The sequence below is a fragment of the Hemiscyllium ocellatum genome, chromosome 19 (genome assembly GCF_020745735.1).
Source record: "Hemiscyllium ocellatum isolate sHemOce1 chromosome 19, sHemOce1.pat.X.cur, whole genome shotgun sequence".
In the NCBI taxonomy this organism is placed as follows: Eukaryota; Metazoa; Chordata; class Chondrichthyes; order Orectolobiformes; family Hemiscylliidae; genus Hemiscyllium; species Hemiscyllium ocellatum.
In genome coordinates, this window is record NC_083419.1 from 52,263,658 (window position 1) to 52,281,609 (window position 17,952).

Genomic DNA, 17,952 nt, shown 5'->3' on the forward strand with positions numbered 1-17,952 from the left:
CATGCAGGCCTTTACATACATGTACCGATGAAGCTTGTGGCATACTCGTTTAGCCTGGCCACTGAGTTCTTAAATATGGACGAGCCCACCCACTCCAAGCAGTCAAATAGGAGCTCGTCTGTGACCTCAGACCAGCATTGTATGACTATTCTGTACCCAATCCTCACTGTTCAGTTTCTGCTTGTGAGCCACGAGGAGCACAGCCGTATGGCCTGATTTACCAAAATGCGGGTGGGGAATGGAGCATCTTTGATTCATCCAGAGACTCGCTGTTACCTAGTATGGTGACGAAACATCTGAAAACTAACCTTCCAGCTCAGTGACTAAATCTGCATCCTGTTAGGTATCTTTTGGTTGGTCGAGCCTCTGGTGGTACAGGACAAGTGTTAACTTTTTGGTAACACACTCTTGATGTTGGTCTGGTTGAAGTCACTGGCTACAATGAACAAGGCCCTGGCATATTCCATTTCAAGACTGTGTACATGACATGAAGAGCACTCTTCAATTCCCCGTAGGGTAGGATCTATCAGACTATAGAGATGGCACTTCACCATTTGGTACTCTAGTGCCGGGGAGCAGTAACTTGCCTTAGCACCAAGAGATGGTGATTAGAAGGCAGACCCCTTTGCCTTGCCCGAGGACATCGTGCAGTCAGTCTCTCAGATTGAGAAGCCCTCATATTGTACGCACAGTCAGGTGAAGCAGGGGTTAGCCAAGTCTCTAAAATGGAATGCACAACAGTCTCTGAATTCCCTTCGTTGGGTGAGTCCAGCCTTAGGTTCAGGTCGTGGCAGTGGCAAGATTCTCTTGATGGAGATGGCTATTTACTGCTTGTGTACCGTGAATATTGCTTGCCAATTATCAAGCCTGAGGCTGAATGTTGTCCATACTTTTGTTGCAGATGGGCATGACTGTGACTGTATCTAAGGAGTTGAGTGGTGCTGAACATTACATACTCATCCATGTGCATTCTCACCTCCCTGCCTTCTGATGGAGTGAAGCTCCTTGAAGCAGCTGAAGATGGTTTGGCCAAGGGCACCAGGACAACCTCTGAATCAGGTTGCTTGGGTTCAAGTTCCCACCTGCTCCAAAGGTGTACAATAATATCTCTGGCTCCTGGTCAAAGAAATAGCTAAAAAAACATATCATGATTTCCTTCCCTCATGCCCTGGGACTGAAGTGATTGACCTTGTGAGTATAACCATCTTCCGTCAAACTAGGTATCATTCCAACCAGTAGAGAGTTCTCCCTGATTCCCGTTGACTTGTTTTAGGGATCTTTGGAAAACATTATCACGACCAGTCCCGATGTGAGGTTTCTTAAGGTTCTGATGCAGTACCCAAAATCTGTAACCCCCTAGATAGAGAGGTGAGCAAGTTGCCTTTTTTTATTCACCCAATCGTCCATAGAGTCATAGAGATGTACAGCATGGAAACAGACCCTTCAGTCCAACCTGTCTGTGCTGATCAGATATCCCAACCCAATCTAGTCCACCTGCCAGCACCCAGCCCATATCCCTCCACACCCTACCTGTTCATATACCCATCCAAATGCAATGAACACAGTGTGACACACTGCTTTAACAATGTTAGGTTGTGCCTTTGTTTTGTGTAGAGGTGTTGTAAATGCATAGATTTCAATGTGTCTTGTTTGTATAGGTTTTAAGGCCAGTTTGATTATTGATAACAGATACTACCTCAGGAAAAAACATTTTTTAAGTTTTAAAAAAACGCTTGTACAATGAAAGGAGAGTGGCCAGTTCTCCCAGCTCAGCTTTATTCTGGTTTGGTTTTGGCAAGTAGATTATTTGAGGCTGCAGGTCAAAGAAATAGCTCCATGCTGATCTTCTCTCTTTGACATCTCTCTTATAAGAGCCTAGGTCTGTGATTTTCCCTTTTGCCAAGGGGGAGCTTATGTGGATATTGCAAGCATTTGGAACAGTATCATTAAGTTACAAGAGCCAATTTGGTTTTCAAATAGCTACGTTATTCGAAATTCTTTTAAATAAATTCTGTTCTGTTTAAAACTGAGTGGTTGGGCCAGCTGTATCACTCCTGGAATATCCACTTGACACCTGCTGAAAACAATGAGCAAAGTTAGGATCTGGGCTACCTTGAAATGTTTTGAGGAGTCTGGCCTGGTCCTTAACACATGTTAATGCAGAAAGTAACCCATTCTGCTGTAGATATTTCTCTCCCTGTCCAAACTAATTTGCTTTAAAAGGAACCAGTTTAACAAGGCTTTTTTAATGCTGAGTTTATTTGCAAAAGAAAAAATTAGCTCAATCTTGAAGACATTGAAGAAGAGCAGGTAACGGAACACTGGCTGTGACAGTGGATGGGACTGGTAGCTACTGATGGTATTAGTTCAGATGCCAATATCTGAGATTTCGAAACGGTGCATCATGGAGGCCATTGAAGTAATCTGGCTAGTTTTGTTGTTTTATTTATCCCTTCAGTGAGTTTGCTTGTTTTATATTACGGTTGAATTTGGGGCTGAGCTCAACTGTTTTGGATTTAAAGCTTAATTGGTTTACCCTGTTTCATTTTTCCTAAATTAGTGTATTTAATAAACAGTCAAGTCATTTGTTTGAGGTACAAACTGATGTCTGGCATTGATTTTTTTAATATAAAATCCTGGATTGGTGTTCAAATGTCTGGTCAGGAGCCATTGGAGTAGTAGTTGGGAATCTTCAGTGGTTTACTTTTACTGTGTTGTGAATGCACAGGGAGAAAGACTAATTTGGTGCAGCTGTCCATCTGTCTCCTGGTTTCTGTTGCCAGTGCTTGGCTGGCTGGCAGGCACTCATTCAGAGTGCGCCTTTTTTTTCATGCCTTTTTTACCTGTGGCGCAAGGGTGTTGTATTGGCTGTGGTCTTCCGACTGGGGGTGTTGGGTTGAAGCTTGCTTGTCTTTTGTATTACCCTGGGAGAGTGAAACGCAAACACGCCTACTGGGAATGGCCTTCTGCTGAGGTGGTGTTTAGATTGTTAGCCTTTCCTCGGTTTTTTTTATTTTCCATGGTTGCTTTCTTTCGCTGCCTGAAATTTCCTGGACTCTGTGCGGGTGTGATGTTGCAGGATTCCTTTCCAGCTCCTGAATTTGCATCTTGGCTGAATTGGTCTACCCTTACAGAAAACGCATGTTGACATGAAGTCTGGTATGTCCAGAGATAAGGTGAATAATGATTCATGCTGAAGACAGCTGCCCTGATGTAGAGGGTGGTCACTCACTTTCATTTCCTCCAGAGTTCATTTCCAAGCTTAAACGAAGGTGCAATCAGTTTAGAAGCAGAGTGACCTTAACAGAACTCCACCTGTTGATGGGGAGATTATATTTATCGATGTTCAGGCCCCTTCTTCCACCCTTTATTGACTTGTGATTTGACCATTTAATTTTTATTATTTTTTTATAAAAAATGAGCATGGGTAGTGTGAAAAACTGAGTTCCTTTATAGGATATAAAATGTGGTTTAAAAAGTACATGTTTAAACTCTTAACATTTGTAAATGGTTAACCATTTAAACATGAACAGGTCACTTACTAAAATAAAATACTGGCACATTCTTTCAGCTCTGTTCATCAAGGATGAAAAAGAGCAATTGGTCAATCTACAATAACAGTAGCAAAATATTGGGTAATATCCTCAAGTGTTAATCTCGCCTTTACAAAAAGAAATGATCTTTCTGTAGTTTTTTTATAATCGGTTTTAAATAAGGCCAGTGCTTTATCAGTTTACTGTTCACTAATTTGGATCCATAATGCCCATTATGGATGGGTCATATCTGACTTCGCTCAATGCTTGAAGATTACGAATGAGGGACAGTGTATGTTGCCATGGGGGCAATTAAGATTGGATACTTCTCTCCTCTATCACAATTGAACGCGAGTGACAGATTTAATTCTATGCACTGAATTTATATGGGTATTCTTCACTCAGTGTTTACCTGCTTCTGTCGGGAGAGATTTGCCTGAGTTTCAGTTCGGTGTGATTTTTGTTTTTGGTCACCTTTTTGTAAATTGCTTGGTGTAGTGCTGTTTTAAACAGGCCTATGAGCCAAAAGAATAGAATTTACACCACAGTGTGTTGCTGTGTCCTTCCTGCAATCCATTAGCTGATCTAAGGAGCTTACAGCACAGAGATTTTTGCAGACTATCAATGGATAGTCCCACTTTTACTGAATTCACTTCCTCACCCATGTCACTGTGTTTTGTTTCTTGGTTTGATGTTAGTAACTTTGGATTGGAGAATGGATATGGTGGAAGAGGAAGCTGAATTGTTAAACCATGTTTCTTTGAGGGTTCAATGTTATTTAGGGTGTTTGGCTCCTATGGTGTATGCCTGTTTATTTTAAGCTTTTTGTTTTTTTTTTAGCGTCAGACGTGTCATTTGCTGAGAAACAGTTGGAATAACTTGAGGAATTATCGTGTTACATCGTGTAAGGCAAGTCATTGTGAATTTATTCATCCCATCTGTAGAGAGACCAGAGCAAACTGGCATGTAAAATTTAATAATGAAAGGAGAGTTACTTATCAGTAATGGACAGGATTGGGGAGGAACACTGTTCTGGCTTGTAATCCTAAACTTTTAGTTCTGGAGGCTGGTCGCGATGGAGTGGAATGCGGGTTTCTGGCATTTGGCTCTTGTAGCACTGTTGGCGCAGACTATAACAGTGAACTTTGACCAGCTGATTTACAGGCAGACTGGCTGGCTGAATTCCAAGGCGCAGAGATTTCTCACAGTCACTGACTAACATGCAGTAGCATTATAGCATCAAACTGCATTCTTGGTTAGGCGGGAGGAGAAATGAAAGTTGCTCCATTTGTGAAACCTGTCAGGCAACTTCAGATATGGTTCATTTTGAGGCACTTTCAGGGTTGCTTTAAGTTCCATGTCTAAGGCTTCAGTGTAATATGTTTCAAAACAAGCAGGCAGTTTATATCGTGAGATGGTGTGTAAGTTGCCTATTGTTTAATATCTTCGAGGAGAAAGTAAGGAGATCAGAGCTGAAAATGCGTTGCTGGAAAAGCGCAGCAGGTCAGGCAGCATCCAAGGAGCAGGAGAAGGCCTCATGCCCAAAACATCGATTCTCCTGCTCCTTGGATGCTGCCTGACCTGCGCTTTTCCAGCAACACATTTTCAGCTCTATTGTTTAATATGCAGATCTTGAATGACTTGGTTGACGCTTTTTAAAGTAAAAAATGAGGTCTGCAGATGCTGGAGATCACAGCTGCAAATGTGTTGCTGGTCAAAGCACAGCAGGTTAGGCAGCATCTCAGGAAAGCCACACATTTGCAGCTGACGCTTTTTAAACAAAATTTCACACCTGAAATGGATTTATACATCCGATTCAAGGCATTACCAGAAATCCCTTAGTTGGTCTTAATTCTGAAATTAACCAAATACAAGTACTGCACTGTATTTCTGATTCATTCGAACCGAGTGTACCCTTCAGAAGGCTGTAGGTATAAGATAGCACTACCACTGTCTGATCTGCATGCACAGCTTGTGTATTTTCATATACTGATTTTAATTCAATTTAACATGCAATATCAGGGACACTCGATTTATATATCAAATTGACTTTGACTTTGATTACATGGCATGTTTAGAGAGCTGTTTCATCTGGATACATGTTGTAAGAATGGACTGCATGATTTAGATTAGATTCCCTACAGTATGGAAACAGGCCCTTCGGCCCAAGAAATCCACACTGACCCATTCCCCTGCCCTGCATTTACCCCTGACTAATGCACCTAACACTATGGGCAATTTAGGACTGCGAATTCACCTGACATGATCATATTATTGAACGGCAGGGCAGACTAGAGGGACTGAATGTCTCCTAATGGCGACTGCTCCGAATTGTCATGTTCGAATGTATGTTAAACCTGAATGAATTTGTGTTAGAACAATTATCAATATTGCATTTAGTTACATTTATTTGAAAGTTGTGTTCATGGTCAATTAATTGTTAATTTTTAAAGTTTGTATAATTTTGTAAATAAATGAAAAATTAATTTATTCAACAATAATTCTCTGAATTTGGAAGCTTCTTGGATAGCTATTTATCCTTTTGTGTATTTTTATCAATGCCTTTTTATAAATCCACTTTTTCCATAGAGTGGGACGCAAGATTGATGGAGCTCATTTTGAAATGCCTTCTCAAATGACCCTACAAGTCACTTATTTACATGGAATCCCCAGAAAGGATTAAAACCAAATTGACCACTTGATAGCGCACACAGTTCAAACAAACATATAGTGTCCTCCTCATTTACAGTTGGAGACTGCTGCCAAAGTTTTAGATTAGATTAGATTAGATTAGATTGCTTACAGTGTGGAAACAGGCCCTTCGGCCCAACAAGTCCACACCGACCCGCCGAAGCGCAACCCACCCATACCCCTACACATACCCCTTACCTTACACTACGGGCAATTTAGCATGGCCAATTCACCTGACCCGCACCTCTTTGGACTGTGGGAGGAAACCGGAGCACCCGGAGGAAACCCACGCAGACACGGGGAGAATGTGCAAACTCCACACAGTCAGTCGCCTGAGGCAGGAATTGAACCCAGGTCCCTGGCGCTGTGAGGCAGCAGTGCTAACCACTGTGCCACCGTGCCGCCCTGAGTTAGGAGAGCTGTCTCAAGTTGTTTTGAACAATAACTGTCATTGTCACACTTGGTTAACCACAGCTCAAAAACAGTTTTCCAGACTTTCCATCACTATCTCTGTAAAGCAAGACCAGTCTGTCTGAGGTAAAAGCCGGGTGATATAAAGTACCTCATCACCCTGTTTTGATTTGTCCTGTTTTGATAAGCCCTGTTCTGATTTGCTTTTCCAAGGTGCAGCACCTCGCATTTATCTAAATTAAACTCCATCTGCGACTTGTCAGCCCATTGACCCATTTGATCAAGATCCCTTCTTTGCTGTCCACTGCACTTCCAATTTTGGTGTCATCTGCAAAATTACTAACTACACCTTCTTTGCTCACATCCAAATCATTTATGCGAATGACAAAAAGTAGTGGGACCCAGCACCGACTCTTGTGGCACACCACTGATCACAGGCCTCCAGTCTGAAAAACAACCCTCCACCATCACCCTCTGTCTTCCACCTTTGATCCATTCTTTTTCCAAATGGCTACTTCTCCCTGTATTCCATGAGATCTAACCTTGCTAACCAGCCTCCCATGTGGAACCTTGTTGAACACCTTACTGAAATCCATTTCAATCATGACTACCACTCTGCCCTCATTAAAGCTCTTTGTTATTTGTTCAAAAAAACTCATTTAAGTTTAAGAGATATGATTTCTCACACATAGCTTTGATTTGCAGTCGTTACCTTGGTTACTCTTGTGTGAAATAGGTTACTTTCTAAGTTAGATTGTTTGTCCATTACCTTTTTATTCAACAGTATTACAGGAGCAGTGTAGGCAATAAACAGGTATAGTTTCAAACTCTTAATTTCCTGTCCCATTCTCTCTTTTTTTTTTGTAGAATTCCTATGTTGTTGTGCCACAGGATCTACAAGTGTTATAAGCTTTGTGCCCAGGACCTTCAACAGCTGCTGACTGGTTATGATTTGCCTTTGAGAAGTGATGAAATATCTTGCCTGGAACTGCAACAATGAAAATGTACGATTGCAAGAGGGGATTCTTGCCACCGTATCCAATATCGAAGCCAATTCGCAATGATGTCACCTACACTGCAAACAGGACATGTGCGCATCCAGCATCTACACCCCATCAGCCAAATAGCCACACTAAACCTGTTGAGAATGCCCTCCAAACGCTCAACCAGATGATTGGGACAGTTCAGCCAATGGCGCAGACGCAGGAGTATAAATCTCAACAGATGCTTTCGGTTGTTAAAGCTAACTCGCAAGCACAAAACACTACTTCAGTCCACCAAGTTGTTTCACAGGCAGCATCTCAACCTCTTCCAAGGAAATGGCCGATCCCAGTCCTTCCCAAAGGTAGTACAGTAACCAGCACAAGAGTACAGCAGCTTGCTGTCAACGGACTTGTATTGGTGACTACTACAAGCGCTGGCCAAACTGTTCAGACTCCAAATGCCCACAAAATCTATTCAGCGAGGGTATTACCAGCCTTCAATCCAGTTTCAGCTAATCAGAATGTAGCCCACTCTTCGAATTTGCTAATTTCGTTATCATCTGCAAATGGGAGTGTACCTCAAATATCAATGGACCAGACACAAGTCAATGTTTCTGAACCTCAAGGCAATGGTAGCTCAATTCTTGGTTTAATGGCAAATAATGTAGTGATGTGTGATGGGCAGATACAAGGTAAGGTGACTTGTGGCAAGGTAGGTACAGATATGAACAAAGTTCCTGAAGGAATTATAACCCAGAATGCCCCCCCTCAACTTGGCCAGAGAAGTTGGCCAGCTCTTACAAATGGAGCACAAGAAAGAGCTGGCTCTTCCAATAATACTCTGCTAGTTTCTGAACAGACAGGGCAATCCGCTTGTTTGAGTTCACAGCCAACTACACAGCACACTACTAGTAATTCTTGGTTTGCATCAGCAAATTCAAATGGCCAAAAAAGAATGGTGCTTGCTCGGGTTACCCCAATGTCTCATGACTGGAAGGATTTGCAGCAAAACTCACGTTCCCTTCAGTCTGCTGACAACTCCAACATCAAGGACATGCCTGTGGAAGGCATTCAGTTGCACGATAAACTAAGTGATCAGAATGGAGAATTGGAAGATGCCTGTTCAACTTTGGAAAAATCTATTGAAATGCAAAACCAATCACCCCTGACAGAAATAGCGGAACAGAAGAGAGTTCCTCCCCCCTCTCTCAAACCAGATATATGCAGTCAAGAAGATGTACATAATATTCACTTTTATTTTACACCTTCGACTATGAATGAAGTCAGTATTATAACTTCTCAGGTGTCTTCCAGTTTCAATGCCCAGCAGAATTTAATGTCCTCGGGAAATCTCACTTCAGCTGCTAATGTAAGCTCACCCAACAGCGCCCCTGTGACCTCCCAGTTGACTGCATTGTCTGGGCATTGTAACTTTGGAGTATCGTCGGTAGGCAGTTCAAATTCAACCTTGCAGCAGACAGTGACTGCATCTCCAGCTGAAATGGGGACTTTGTGTAATAGTGAACAGCAGAGTACTCTCCCTTTTCCTGGTTCTCCACATTCTGTAAATGTGCTGTGCTCGGCAGTCAATATAGCATCTACAAGTGAAGGCAAACAAACAATTCAGCTTGTTTCTTCAGGTTCTACTCCTTCATCTGAAGCATTTCACGCTAGCAACTCATTGCACTCTGTTTGCCTCGTACCCAGGGAAAGCTCTGGGAAGCAGGCAACCCCAGGCCTTGTACTTGTAGTCCCACCGTCTGTGCTTGTGCAGAATTGCCAGAATGTGGAGGCTTCTTCTATCTGTCGGCCCTCCACAGTATTAACTGGAGAGGAACACGTGCCAGCGAGACTAACTGAATGCCAAGGTGAAGCATCCAGTTTAGTTGCGGGTGCACCTACTCCAGAGTCTGACAAGTCTAACGCTGCTCAGCCAGCAGCTGCCAGTCCATTAAACCTGACTGGACAACAACATGAAGAAATTATCAGCTCGCTGACCGCCAGCGGAATTGGGGAACCGGCAAATGGTGCGAATATATCAGCGGACCCCAGTCAGAAGGCTCCGGCTGAAGTATTGCCGTCTTCCACTGAGGTCAACGGGAAGAAGAGGAACTTGACTTTGGATGCAGGGGTATCATCGAAAGACTGTGGTTTCCAACACTGCCTGATACTGTGTGATGGTCAGGAAAATGTAACCGATAGTCCGCCTCACAAAAGGTTCATGGCTTCTGCTCTGGAGGGTTTGTCAAAGGGTGAAGACATATGTAAAAATGTGCCTCTACCTGATGAAAAGGAAACGACAAACTCTTCAGAGTTGATGACGTGCAGTGACAGCTCAGAGAGACCTGAGCTTATAGTTGATGATGATCAGACTGTTGCCAAATGTAATATAGTTCAGTCTGAGATCTGTATCACAGGGGTGTTCTCATTGGGAGACAATACCGGGATGTGGAAGACAGTTGAGCAGAGCTCCCCCTGCCCTGTGGTTGATCTAACTGGCTCTTCACAAGAGGAAATGAATGATGAGTCTGCAATAAAAGAAACTGGAGAATCCAGTTTGAAAGATCAAGAAGCACATGAAGATTGTGATACTGTGACGGAAAATCCACAAGTGCCGAGTTCTCCCCTCTCTAATTTAGAGAGTGAGCGATGCCCGTCAGTAAAAGAATCTCCTCAAATGGGGCAAGTACAATCGGCATTGGAAGTCTCGCAGGAAAAACTCCCCAGTCAGCAGACTCCTCAAACTCATACTAGCCAGGTGAACATTTTAATAGATCTAACTGCAGACAAAGATGATTTTACTGAACCTCAACAGAGTCATTCAGTATTACCATCTGATTGCAAAGAGCAGGATGAGAAACTGGTTTCTGACCAGAATGTCACGTCTGTTGAGATTAATAATCCATCTCCTTTAAAATTTTCAGGTAGTGAGCCTCAGGGTCTTGATGATCTATTGCATTCAATTGACACAGAAATTGAAACTTTAATGAACTTCTGGAATCCTTATCCTTCCAAATTTGCACATGCCAACGCTGCAAAGTCAGCCAACAAACACTACGATCAACAAAAAAGTGAAAATTGTGAGAATAAACTGCTGAGTGTCGCTATAGAAACTGCGAGTGTTTCCGAAGAAGTGCAAATGCCAGATGAGCGTGTGAAAGCTAGCCTGGTTGACAATTTGGACTGCAGCTCGTCTTATAATATCAAGGTACTTGGACACACTGAGATCCTGAACCTGCTTGCTGAAATAGCAAAACCAAAACTAAATGAGAAGCTGCCTCCAGGAAGTGTATGGTCTGAAACATTTGATCGCTCAGATGTGAGGCTGAGTGAGGAAATGCCAGGTAAACCTTCCCAGAATGCCAGCAGTGACGGTTGGAAGGCTGGCAGTCCCAAGGCAGGGGCGATGAAGATTCCAGGTAGACTGTGGGGAGATCAGAGTCCTACATTGCAGCCTGTCACCAATAAGAACAGCTGCGGAAAGAAGGCGAAACGGGAAAGGAAGGAATATTGTTGTATTAATGCTTGGCTAGCTGCATCAGGTGTGCTTGGCATATACTGCAATTGTAAATTATCGCAAGGCAATAAAACTGACAACCAGTTAGATTTGCGACATGCAATGCATGAAAACCAAAATAGCAGTGAGCCTAGTGATCCAAATTGTATTGGAAAACACATGGATGTAGAGGCCACTTTACACAGTGTGCCGGTTGCCACCCATAGAGGCCATGCTTTAGAAGTATCAGAGAGCTGGAATACTGGGCCCAGAAGCTGCTCCGATGCTGCTGCTGACTCTAATCAGGATGAAGTTTTGAGAGACGTTCATCAAGAAGTGTGTGTTGTTCAAGCTATGCAGCAACAGGCTGGTGCAAACAATACTCGACTAGAAAGCAATGAAGTGGTAGGTTTCTGTAAGCCAGGCATTGCACACTTAAGTTCTCTTAGAATGTCTGAAGAACCGGTTGGATTACCCTGCAAAGCTGCTGCTCACGAGAAATCCGATCGAAAGGAAAGCAAAGACATTTCCCGAGATCTGGTTGAAGTTCAACCAGATAAAGACACGTGGGCTGCTCTGGAACTTGACGATCAAACGGCAAATGGGAACAGAGATCCTCCTTCAGACATATTGAGAAAGAAAATTGGTGACCAAACTGACAAGTGTAACGTTAACCGCCACCTTGGGGTCAAGCTAGGATTCAAGGGTATGATACACTGACTGCTGTTCAGCTGCAGTAACAATGTGGGATTATTGCTTAATGATCATGCATTGATGCCATCACCACTCTTCGCCAAGTTTGTGGAAAACTCCTGGCCTGTGTAATGTAAAAACAAATGTGTTGACAGTCTGCACCCTCCTACCTGACTATTCCTTCCCTTTCCCCATACCCAATCAAAAAGCTTGACTGTGAAACTATTCTAGGATGCCCCATGTGTTTTGTTTTTATTTTGACGCACATGGGAGCAATTACGAACCCTATAATTTGCAGAGATGATTTTACGTAAAGCTGTCACACATTGGGAGTGGCTACATCTCTGAAAGATGAGAGTACAACTGGTGAAAGACCGGGTATAGAGTCATAGTCATACAGCACGGAAACAGACCCGTCGGTCCACCAGTCCAGGCCGGACCGAATCCCTAACGAAATTAGGTCCACCTGCCTGCATCTGGCTCAGCCCTCCAATCCTTTGCTGTTCATATCTCCATCCAAATGTCTTTTAAACATCGTAATTGTATCCACGTCCATCGCTTCCTCAGGAATTTCATTCCACATGCAAATCACCCTCTGTGTAAAACAAACCTCTTATGCCTTTTAAAGATCTTTCTCCTCTCACTGTAAAAATGTGTCCCCAGGTCTTTAAATTCCCCATCTTGGGGGGAAAAACTACTACCATTAACGCTATCTATACCCCTCATTATTTTATAAATAATCAGGTCGCCCCTCAACTTCCTACACTCCAGTGGAAAAAAAAGTCCCAGCCTTTCTTTATAATGGAGACCTTCAATATCTGACACCATCCTGTCAAATCTATTCGGAACCCCTCCAGCTTAATAACATCCTCCCTTTAACTGTGCAACTAGGACTGGACGCAGTACTCCAGAAGAGGCGTCACCACTATCCTGTACAACTTCAATATAACGTCCCAACTCCTTTATTCCAAGGACTGAGCAATGAAGGACAGCATACCAATGCCTTTTTAACCTCCCTGTCTGTATGTGACACAAACTTTAAGGATTATGTACATGCACCCCTAGGTACCTGTATTCTACAACACTACCCAAGGCCCTACCGTGAATAGTATAAGCTCTGTCCTTGTTTGTTGTACTAAAATGCAATATCTCACATTTTATCCAGACAGGACTCCATCTGCCATTTTCAGCCCATTAACCCATTTGATCAAGATCCCTTCTAATCTTTGAAAACCTTCACTGTCGACAAAGCCACCAATTTTGGTGTTGTCCGCAAACTCACTAACCATGCCGTCTATATTCTCATCCAAATCATTTATATAAATGACAAACAGAAGAGGATCCAGGACGGATCCCTGCGGAACACTGCTGGTGACAGGTCTCCAGTCTGAAAAGCAACCCTCCACCATTACTGTCCCCTGCTGTAAAGCCGATTGTGTATCTAATTGGAAAGCTCATCTTAACTTTACTAATTAGTCTACAGTGCGGAACCTTGTCAAAGGCTTTACTAAAATCCAAATGAACAATGTCTACTGCTCTGCCATCATCAACCTTTTTGGTAACTTCCTCAAAAAACACTGTCAAGTTTGAGAGAGTTTTCCTCGCACAAAACCATGCTGACAATCCTTAATCAATTTTTGCGTTTCTAAATGTCCGTCAGTCCTATCTTTTATAATCACCTCCGGCCAAAGTCAGACTCAGGTCTGTCGTTCCTGGTTTCCCCCTACAACCTTTCTTAAAAGTGCAACATAGTGTGAACACTTGGGCACAGGGAGCAGTTAGGAGGTCAGGACAATGCACGTAACATCATATAAAGCTAGAGACGTTATGAAGGTAGGGCCTGGACCTGGACACATTTTGTAGTTTCTAACATTTGTCTTTGAGACGTTCAACACAATCGAAGCTTGGTGAGATCGAGTGATCAATGTTGCTAAGGATTGTTCTACTGAAAAAATTGTATAAGTGGTAGAAGTGGAAGCAAAACTATTGAGAGTTCGGAAAATGCCAGTGATTGAAATAAAATCAAGTTAGGAGTACAGGTATACCATTTTAGAAAGCTAAATGCAAATCTTGTGGATTGGTCAGATTTGGAAGGAGAAGGAAGGTATCTTTAATTGTATGCTTTTCTATTTGGTCTTTTATATGGTGGTATAAATTGAAAATGTGACTGAATTCACTACAGTGTTAAACAGCGTACACAATATATGAATACCAGCAGCAAACTTGTGAAAGTAATGTCTCAATGAAATACCAATATACCACAGAATTGATCCTTGCGGCTTTCCCGCATCGTCATGTCTGCCACGGCATGTTATAAACTTCTCACCTGCCCACCTCTGCACTCATTTAATCTCCCAGGAGAGAATGAAAGTGCTTCTGTATGAAATATTTCTAAATTAATTTGAAAATGGAAGAGCGATTTTGAATATTTCAAACCTGATGCATTAATTTTGTTTTTAGTCATGAAAAGGAAACCTGATGCTTCTAATTGCCGGAGTCCACAGAAACAAAGGAAAAGTGAAACTCGGGGTGAGGATCTTGTAGTGTCTCTTTTCCTCTTTTTAAATTTAAATGATCAAAATGGAAAATAAAGTTCACTATATGTGACAAAGCAGAAGGCATGCTCTGAAATGTGTTCAGACAGTCTGACCATTCATGGCTAAGTTAATAATGCTACTGTTCGTCCCTGCTGATGTATCTTGCATTTATGCTTCTCTTGTCCTGCAATTGACACAAACCATTGCTGTTGGGAAAAAAAGATTCATGCAAGTTTCAGGTTTGATCTAGGTGCTGTTCCTGCATAACTTTGAGAACAATGACTTGTATTAATCTACAGCTTCATACCAACCATGTTAATGTTGAAGAAAAATCAGTGTAATTGATATATGGGTACTTTTGTCAAACTTTTGAGATTCCTTACGAGGGCCCCCCAGTATAAAATGGTCAGTGTTCCAAAATAATTTAGTTCTCCACTTTGTCAAACTGCTAATTAACCAGTATTATTCTGACTTCTGGTTCTCCTGTGGTGGCCTTGTATGATACACAGATCTTAAAAGATCCATATAGTATCAAGTTGCATCTGACTGCCTTGCAGTGGGTGGCTTGGGGCATTACTACCTTTGTGTCATCTCTCTGGAAATTGATCAGACTGTTTGTTTGTTTTTGTTTGTTTGTTTCTATTTAGCTAATTGGCAAATGCTCAGAAATAGTATGTAGCCATAATGTGGAGGTACTGGTGTCGGACTCGGGTAGACTAAATCAGAAGTCACACAACACCAGGTTGTAGTCCAACAGGTTTGTTTGAAGTCACCAAGCTTTCAGTGCGCTGCTCCTTCATGTGTCGTGTGACTTTTGACTCTCACAGCAGAGGGAAAAAAGGAAATCTTCAGTGGTATGGCCTAGTCCTGTCTGCAGCATTCCAAAATAAAAGCATGCTTTAAAGTGGATTTTTTTTCTCCTGTACCCCGTCCCTGCTCTCACTTTTCCAATGTCTAGTCCATTGCCCACTCTGATTCCCATTTGCTTCACTGATCAGCAATCTGCCTGTGTCCTGTCAATCGCCACTGAAGGCAATGTTCTGAAGTGTTCTTGATATTTATGGCTCTGCCTCTGAATTGGACATTTAAGACCTCCTCTCAATTTATTTAACTTGACCATTCCTGAGCTCCTAGTTATTTCTTCATTCATTTCAGGAGCTATGATGGTTTTGCATTTTATTTCAAACATACTGGATGTTAGTACATTATAAGACAGTGTTGAAATTAATTGAATGAATAATTTATCTTTAGCTAATTGTCTAGCTTTTTGTGTGTGAAAAGTGAGTTCTGCTACATAGTTTAGTAAAAGTCTACTTCACTTCAGCTACCAAATATCAGGTCAAAGTAAAGAGGTAGCTCAGAAATTGCAGAAGCAGATGCAAAAAACAAGCCAAAGGTGAAATTTGAATGCTGTCAATTTTAGGTGCTGTATGAGTGTCTAAGATACAACATGAGCAGTATTCAAACAGGCAAAGTTGAAAAGGAACTGTGTAGGCTTTACCTGACATGTCCAATCAATTCAGAGCAACAAGTTTTTTAAAAATACAATGGACCTCTAACTGTCTTGGCCAGAATAAGTATTAGGTAGTGTATAGACCAGAATAGGTCCTGGCACCAAGAGACAGTGCTGTATTGCGATGCTTCAGGCACTGCTCAGAGCAGTTGCATGTTTTTTCTCCATTGTCAGGATAGTGAATTTTGTAGAAACGTGGAATAAACTTGGACTTTTCAAGTTAGAAGTGTATGTTGAAAGTTGACCTGTATGTCTAAGAAATGGGAAGGATAAATAGTACTGTCAATTGCAAAAGAACAGTGTTCAGTCATACAAAATATAACTGATTTTGATAAGCTTTGTTTCACACAAGTGATCATACAGACTGGCTCTCCAAGTAGACCAGTGCAGGCAGAAACCCAGAAATACATTTTAAACTGTAGATCTCTTTATAAATGGACAAATCAGAATAGGCTGAATAGTTGCCTTTATCTATAATTACCATCTTTCTTTTGTAAACCATACACTTGTCTGACAGAATATGTTGGGATCAAATTCCTTTACTGTCCACTTCTTCTTTTTGGTTTTCGGTATTGTTGTACGTGTGTATATATACTAAATAAACATTTGAAACGTTGGAAAATTTTGTTTCCGTATGGATTTCCATCAAAAGACCTGGATCTTGCAAAAATTGATTGGCCTCAAAAGATCTAAATGCCAGCCTTGGTAAGTGATTAAGAGACGTTGTGTAGAAGGAGCATTTGTCGTTAACTGATAAAACTTGCTGCTCACTACTCTTCCAGGAAAGGAAGGAAAATCTGCCAAGTGCGCTAGTCTGCAGAAGATCTGTACTCTGAAGAAGAAAACAAGATATGATGCTGGTGAGGATTTTGTTGATTCTTTTTTTCTGTCATGCAGTTTGGCTGCATTTCCCATGTTATGGTGTGTGTAATTATCAAATAAGGATACTGCAGGATAATTACCTTTCTTTCCAGTTGTGTTTGGCACAATACTTGGCTTAGCAATTCTGTTCAAATATTGTTTGAAATCTTGGGGTGTTTTGTGACTGTTACCAATGAAATCATTGACTTGGAGCATTGAGCTAGCAGTGTCAAGAATCAAGTAACTTTGTTAGTTTTTGTCCTTAAAACAAAAACAACTTGCATTTACATAATATGCTCAAGTCCGAAGAAACGACATGGGTGCATTTCCTTTTATTCACTCGTCAGATTTGTGCATCCCCAAATTTCTTAACCCATCCCTAATTGCCCAGAATGCAGTTGAGTCTGCTGTGGATCTAGTCCAAACCAGGTCAAGATGGCAGGTTTCCTTAAAGGGCATTAGTTAACCATACTTTGTTTTATGGTTATTGACCATGGATACATGGTGGTGACCATTAAGCCGGCTTTTTAGTCCAGATTTAGTTGAATTGAATGCTATGGTGGGATTTGAGCCCGTGTTCCCAGAACATCACTTTGGCCTTCTGGTTCTGATATTACCACTACGTTACATATGGTGTGTGTGTGTGTTGCAAGTTGAAATGAAGAGTCCAAGAAATTATGTTCCCTATATTATCATTACTCCCTTTTTGCTAGTAATTTGGAGTGCAGTATAATTAGTATGCTACCTGAAATAATGAAATGGGTTGTAATTCGTTGCAGAAGTTTCTTATCAAGTTTTGTTTTCTCGAAGGGTTGTTGAATGCAAAATAGAACTCAGCAGCAGACATCGTAATGAAGAATGGTCCTGAATTTGTTTACCTGCAGGAATTGGCAAAATGCTTCTTCATGGAGCACCTAAACTACCAGTTCCTAGCTCAATTTCTGGCAACAGACCCACAGGTTTGACACGTGGCTATATTTGCCTTCCCATTGGTGAAATAACTCCATCTGGAGATAGCTTCCAACCTCTGAAAAACAGAAACAATAAAGGGAAGTAGACTTTGCTAAATGATAAAGTAAATGTTTCCAGTGGGATAATCTGCTATAAACCCTGCACTGCAGAGATGATATCTGTTAAGAAAGGCGGACTCCTGAATCAGTCTGGCTGAGAAAGTTGAGAGGCCAGGTGGTCAGATGGGGAGAAGCAGGCAATTGGTGTTCCTATTGGTGCCCAA

The 17,952-nt window shown here is 41.8% G+C and overlaps 1 protein-coding gene across 9 annotated transcripts in view; it reads left to right on the top strand.

Annotated features, from left to right (window-relative positions):
* The window catches only part of LOC132824979 (uncharacterized), a 67,379-nt gene that overhangs the window by 28,054 nt on the left and 21,373 nt on the right, over positions 1-17,952 (top strand). For 5 of the 9 annotated variants that reach the window (XM_060839923.1, XM_060839919.1, XM_060839915.1 and 2 more), the window contains 3 exons: positions 7,503-11,820; positions 14,268-14,336; positions 16,640-16,717. In XM_060839923.1, coding sequence (XP_060695906.1) covers positions 7,632-11,820; positions 14,268-14,336; positions 16,640-16,717 — 4,336 coding nt within the window. In that variant the 5' untranslated portion in view covers positions 7,503-7,631. Of the gene's footprint in view, positions 1-1,123; positions 1,192-4,373; positions 4,438-7,502; positions 11,821-14,267; positions 14,337-16,639; positions 16,718-17,952 lie in introns of those variants that run through there. The other 4 variants (XM_060839920.1, XM_060839916.1, XM_060839918.1 and 1 more) reach the window with 2 other exon arrangements.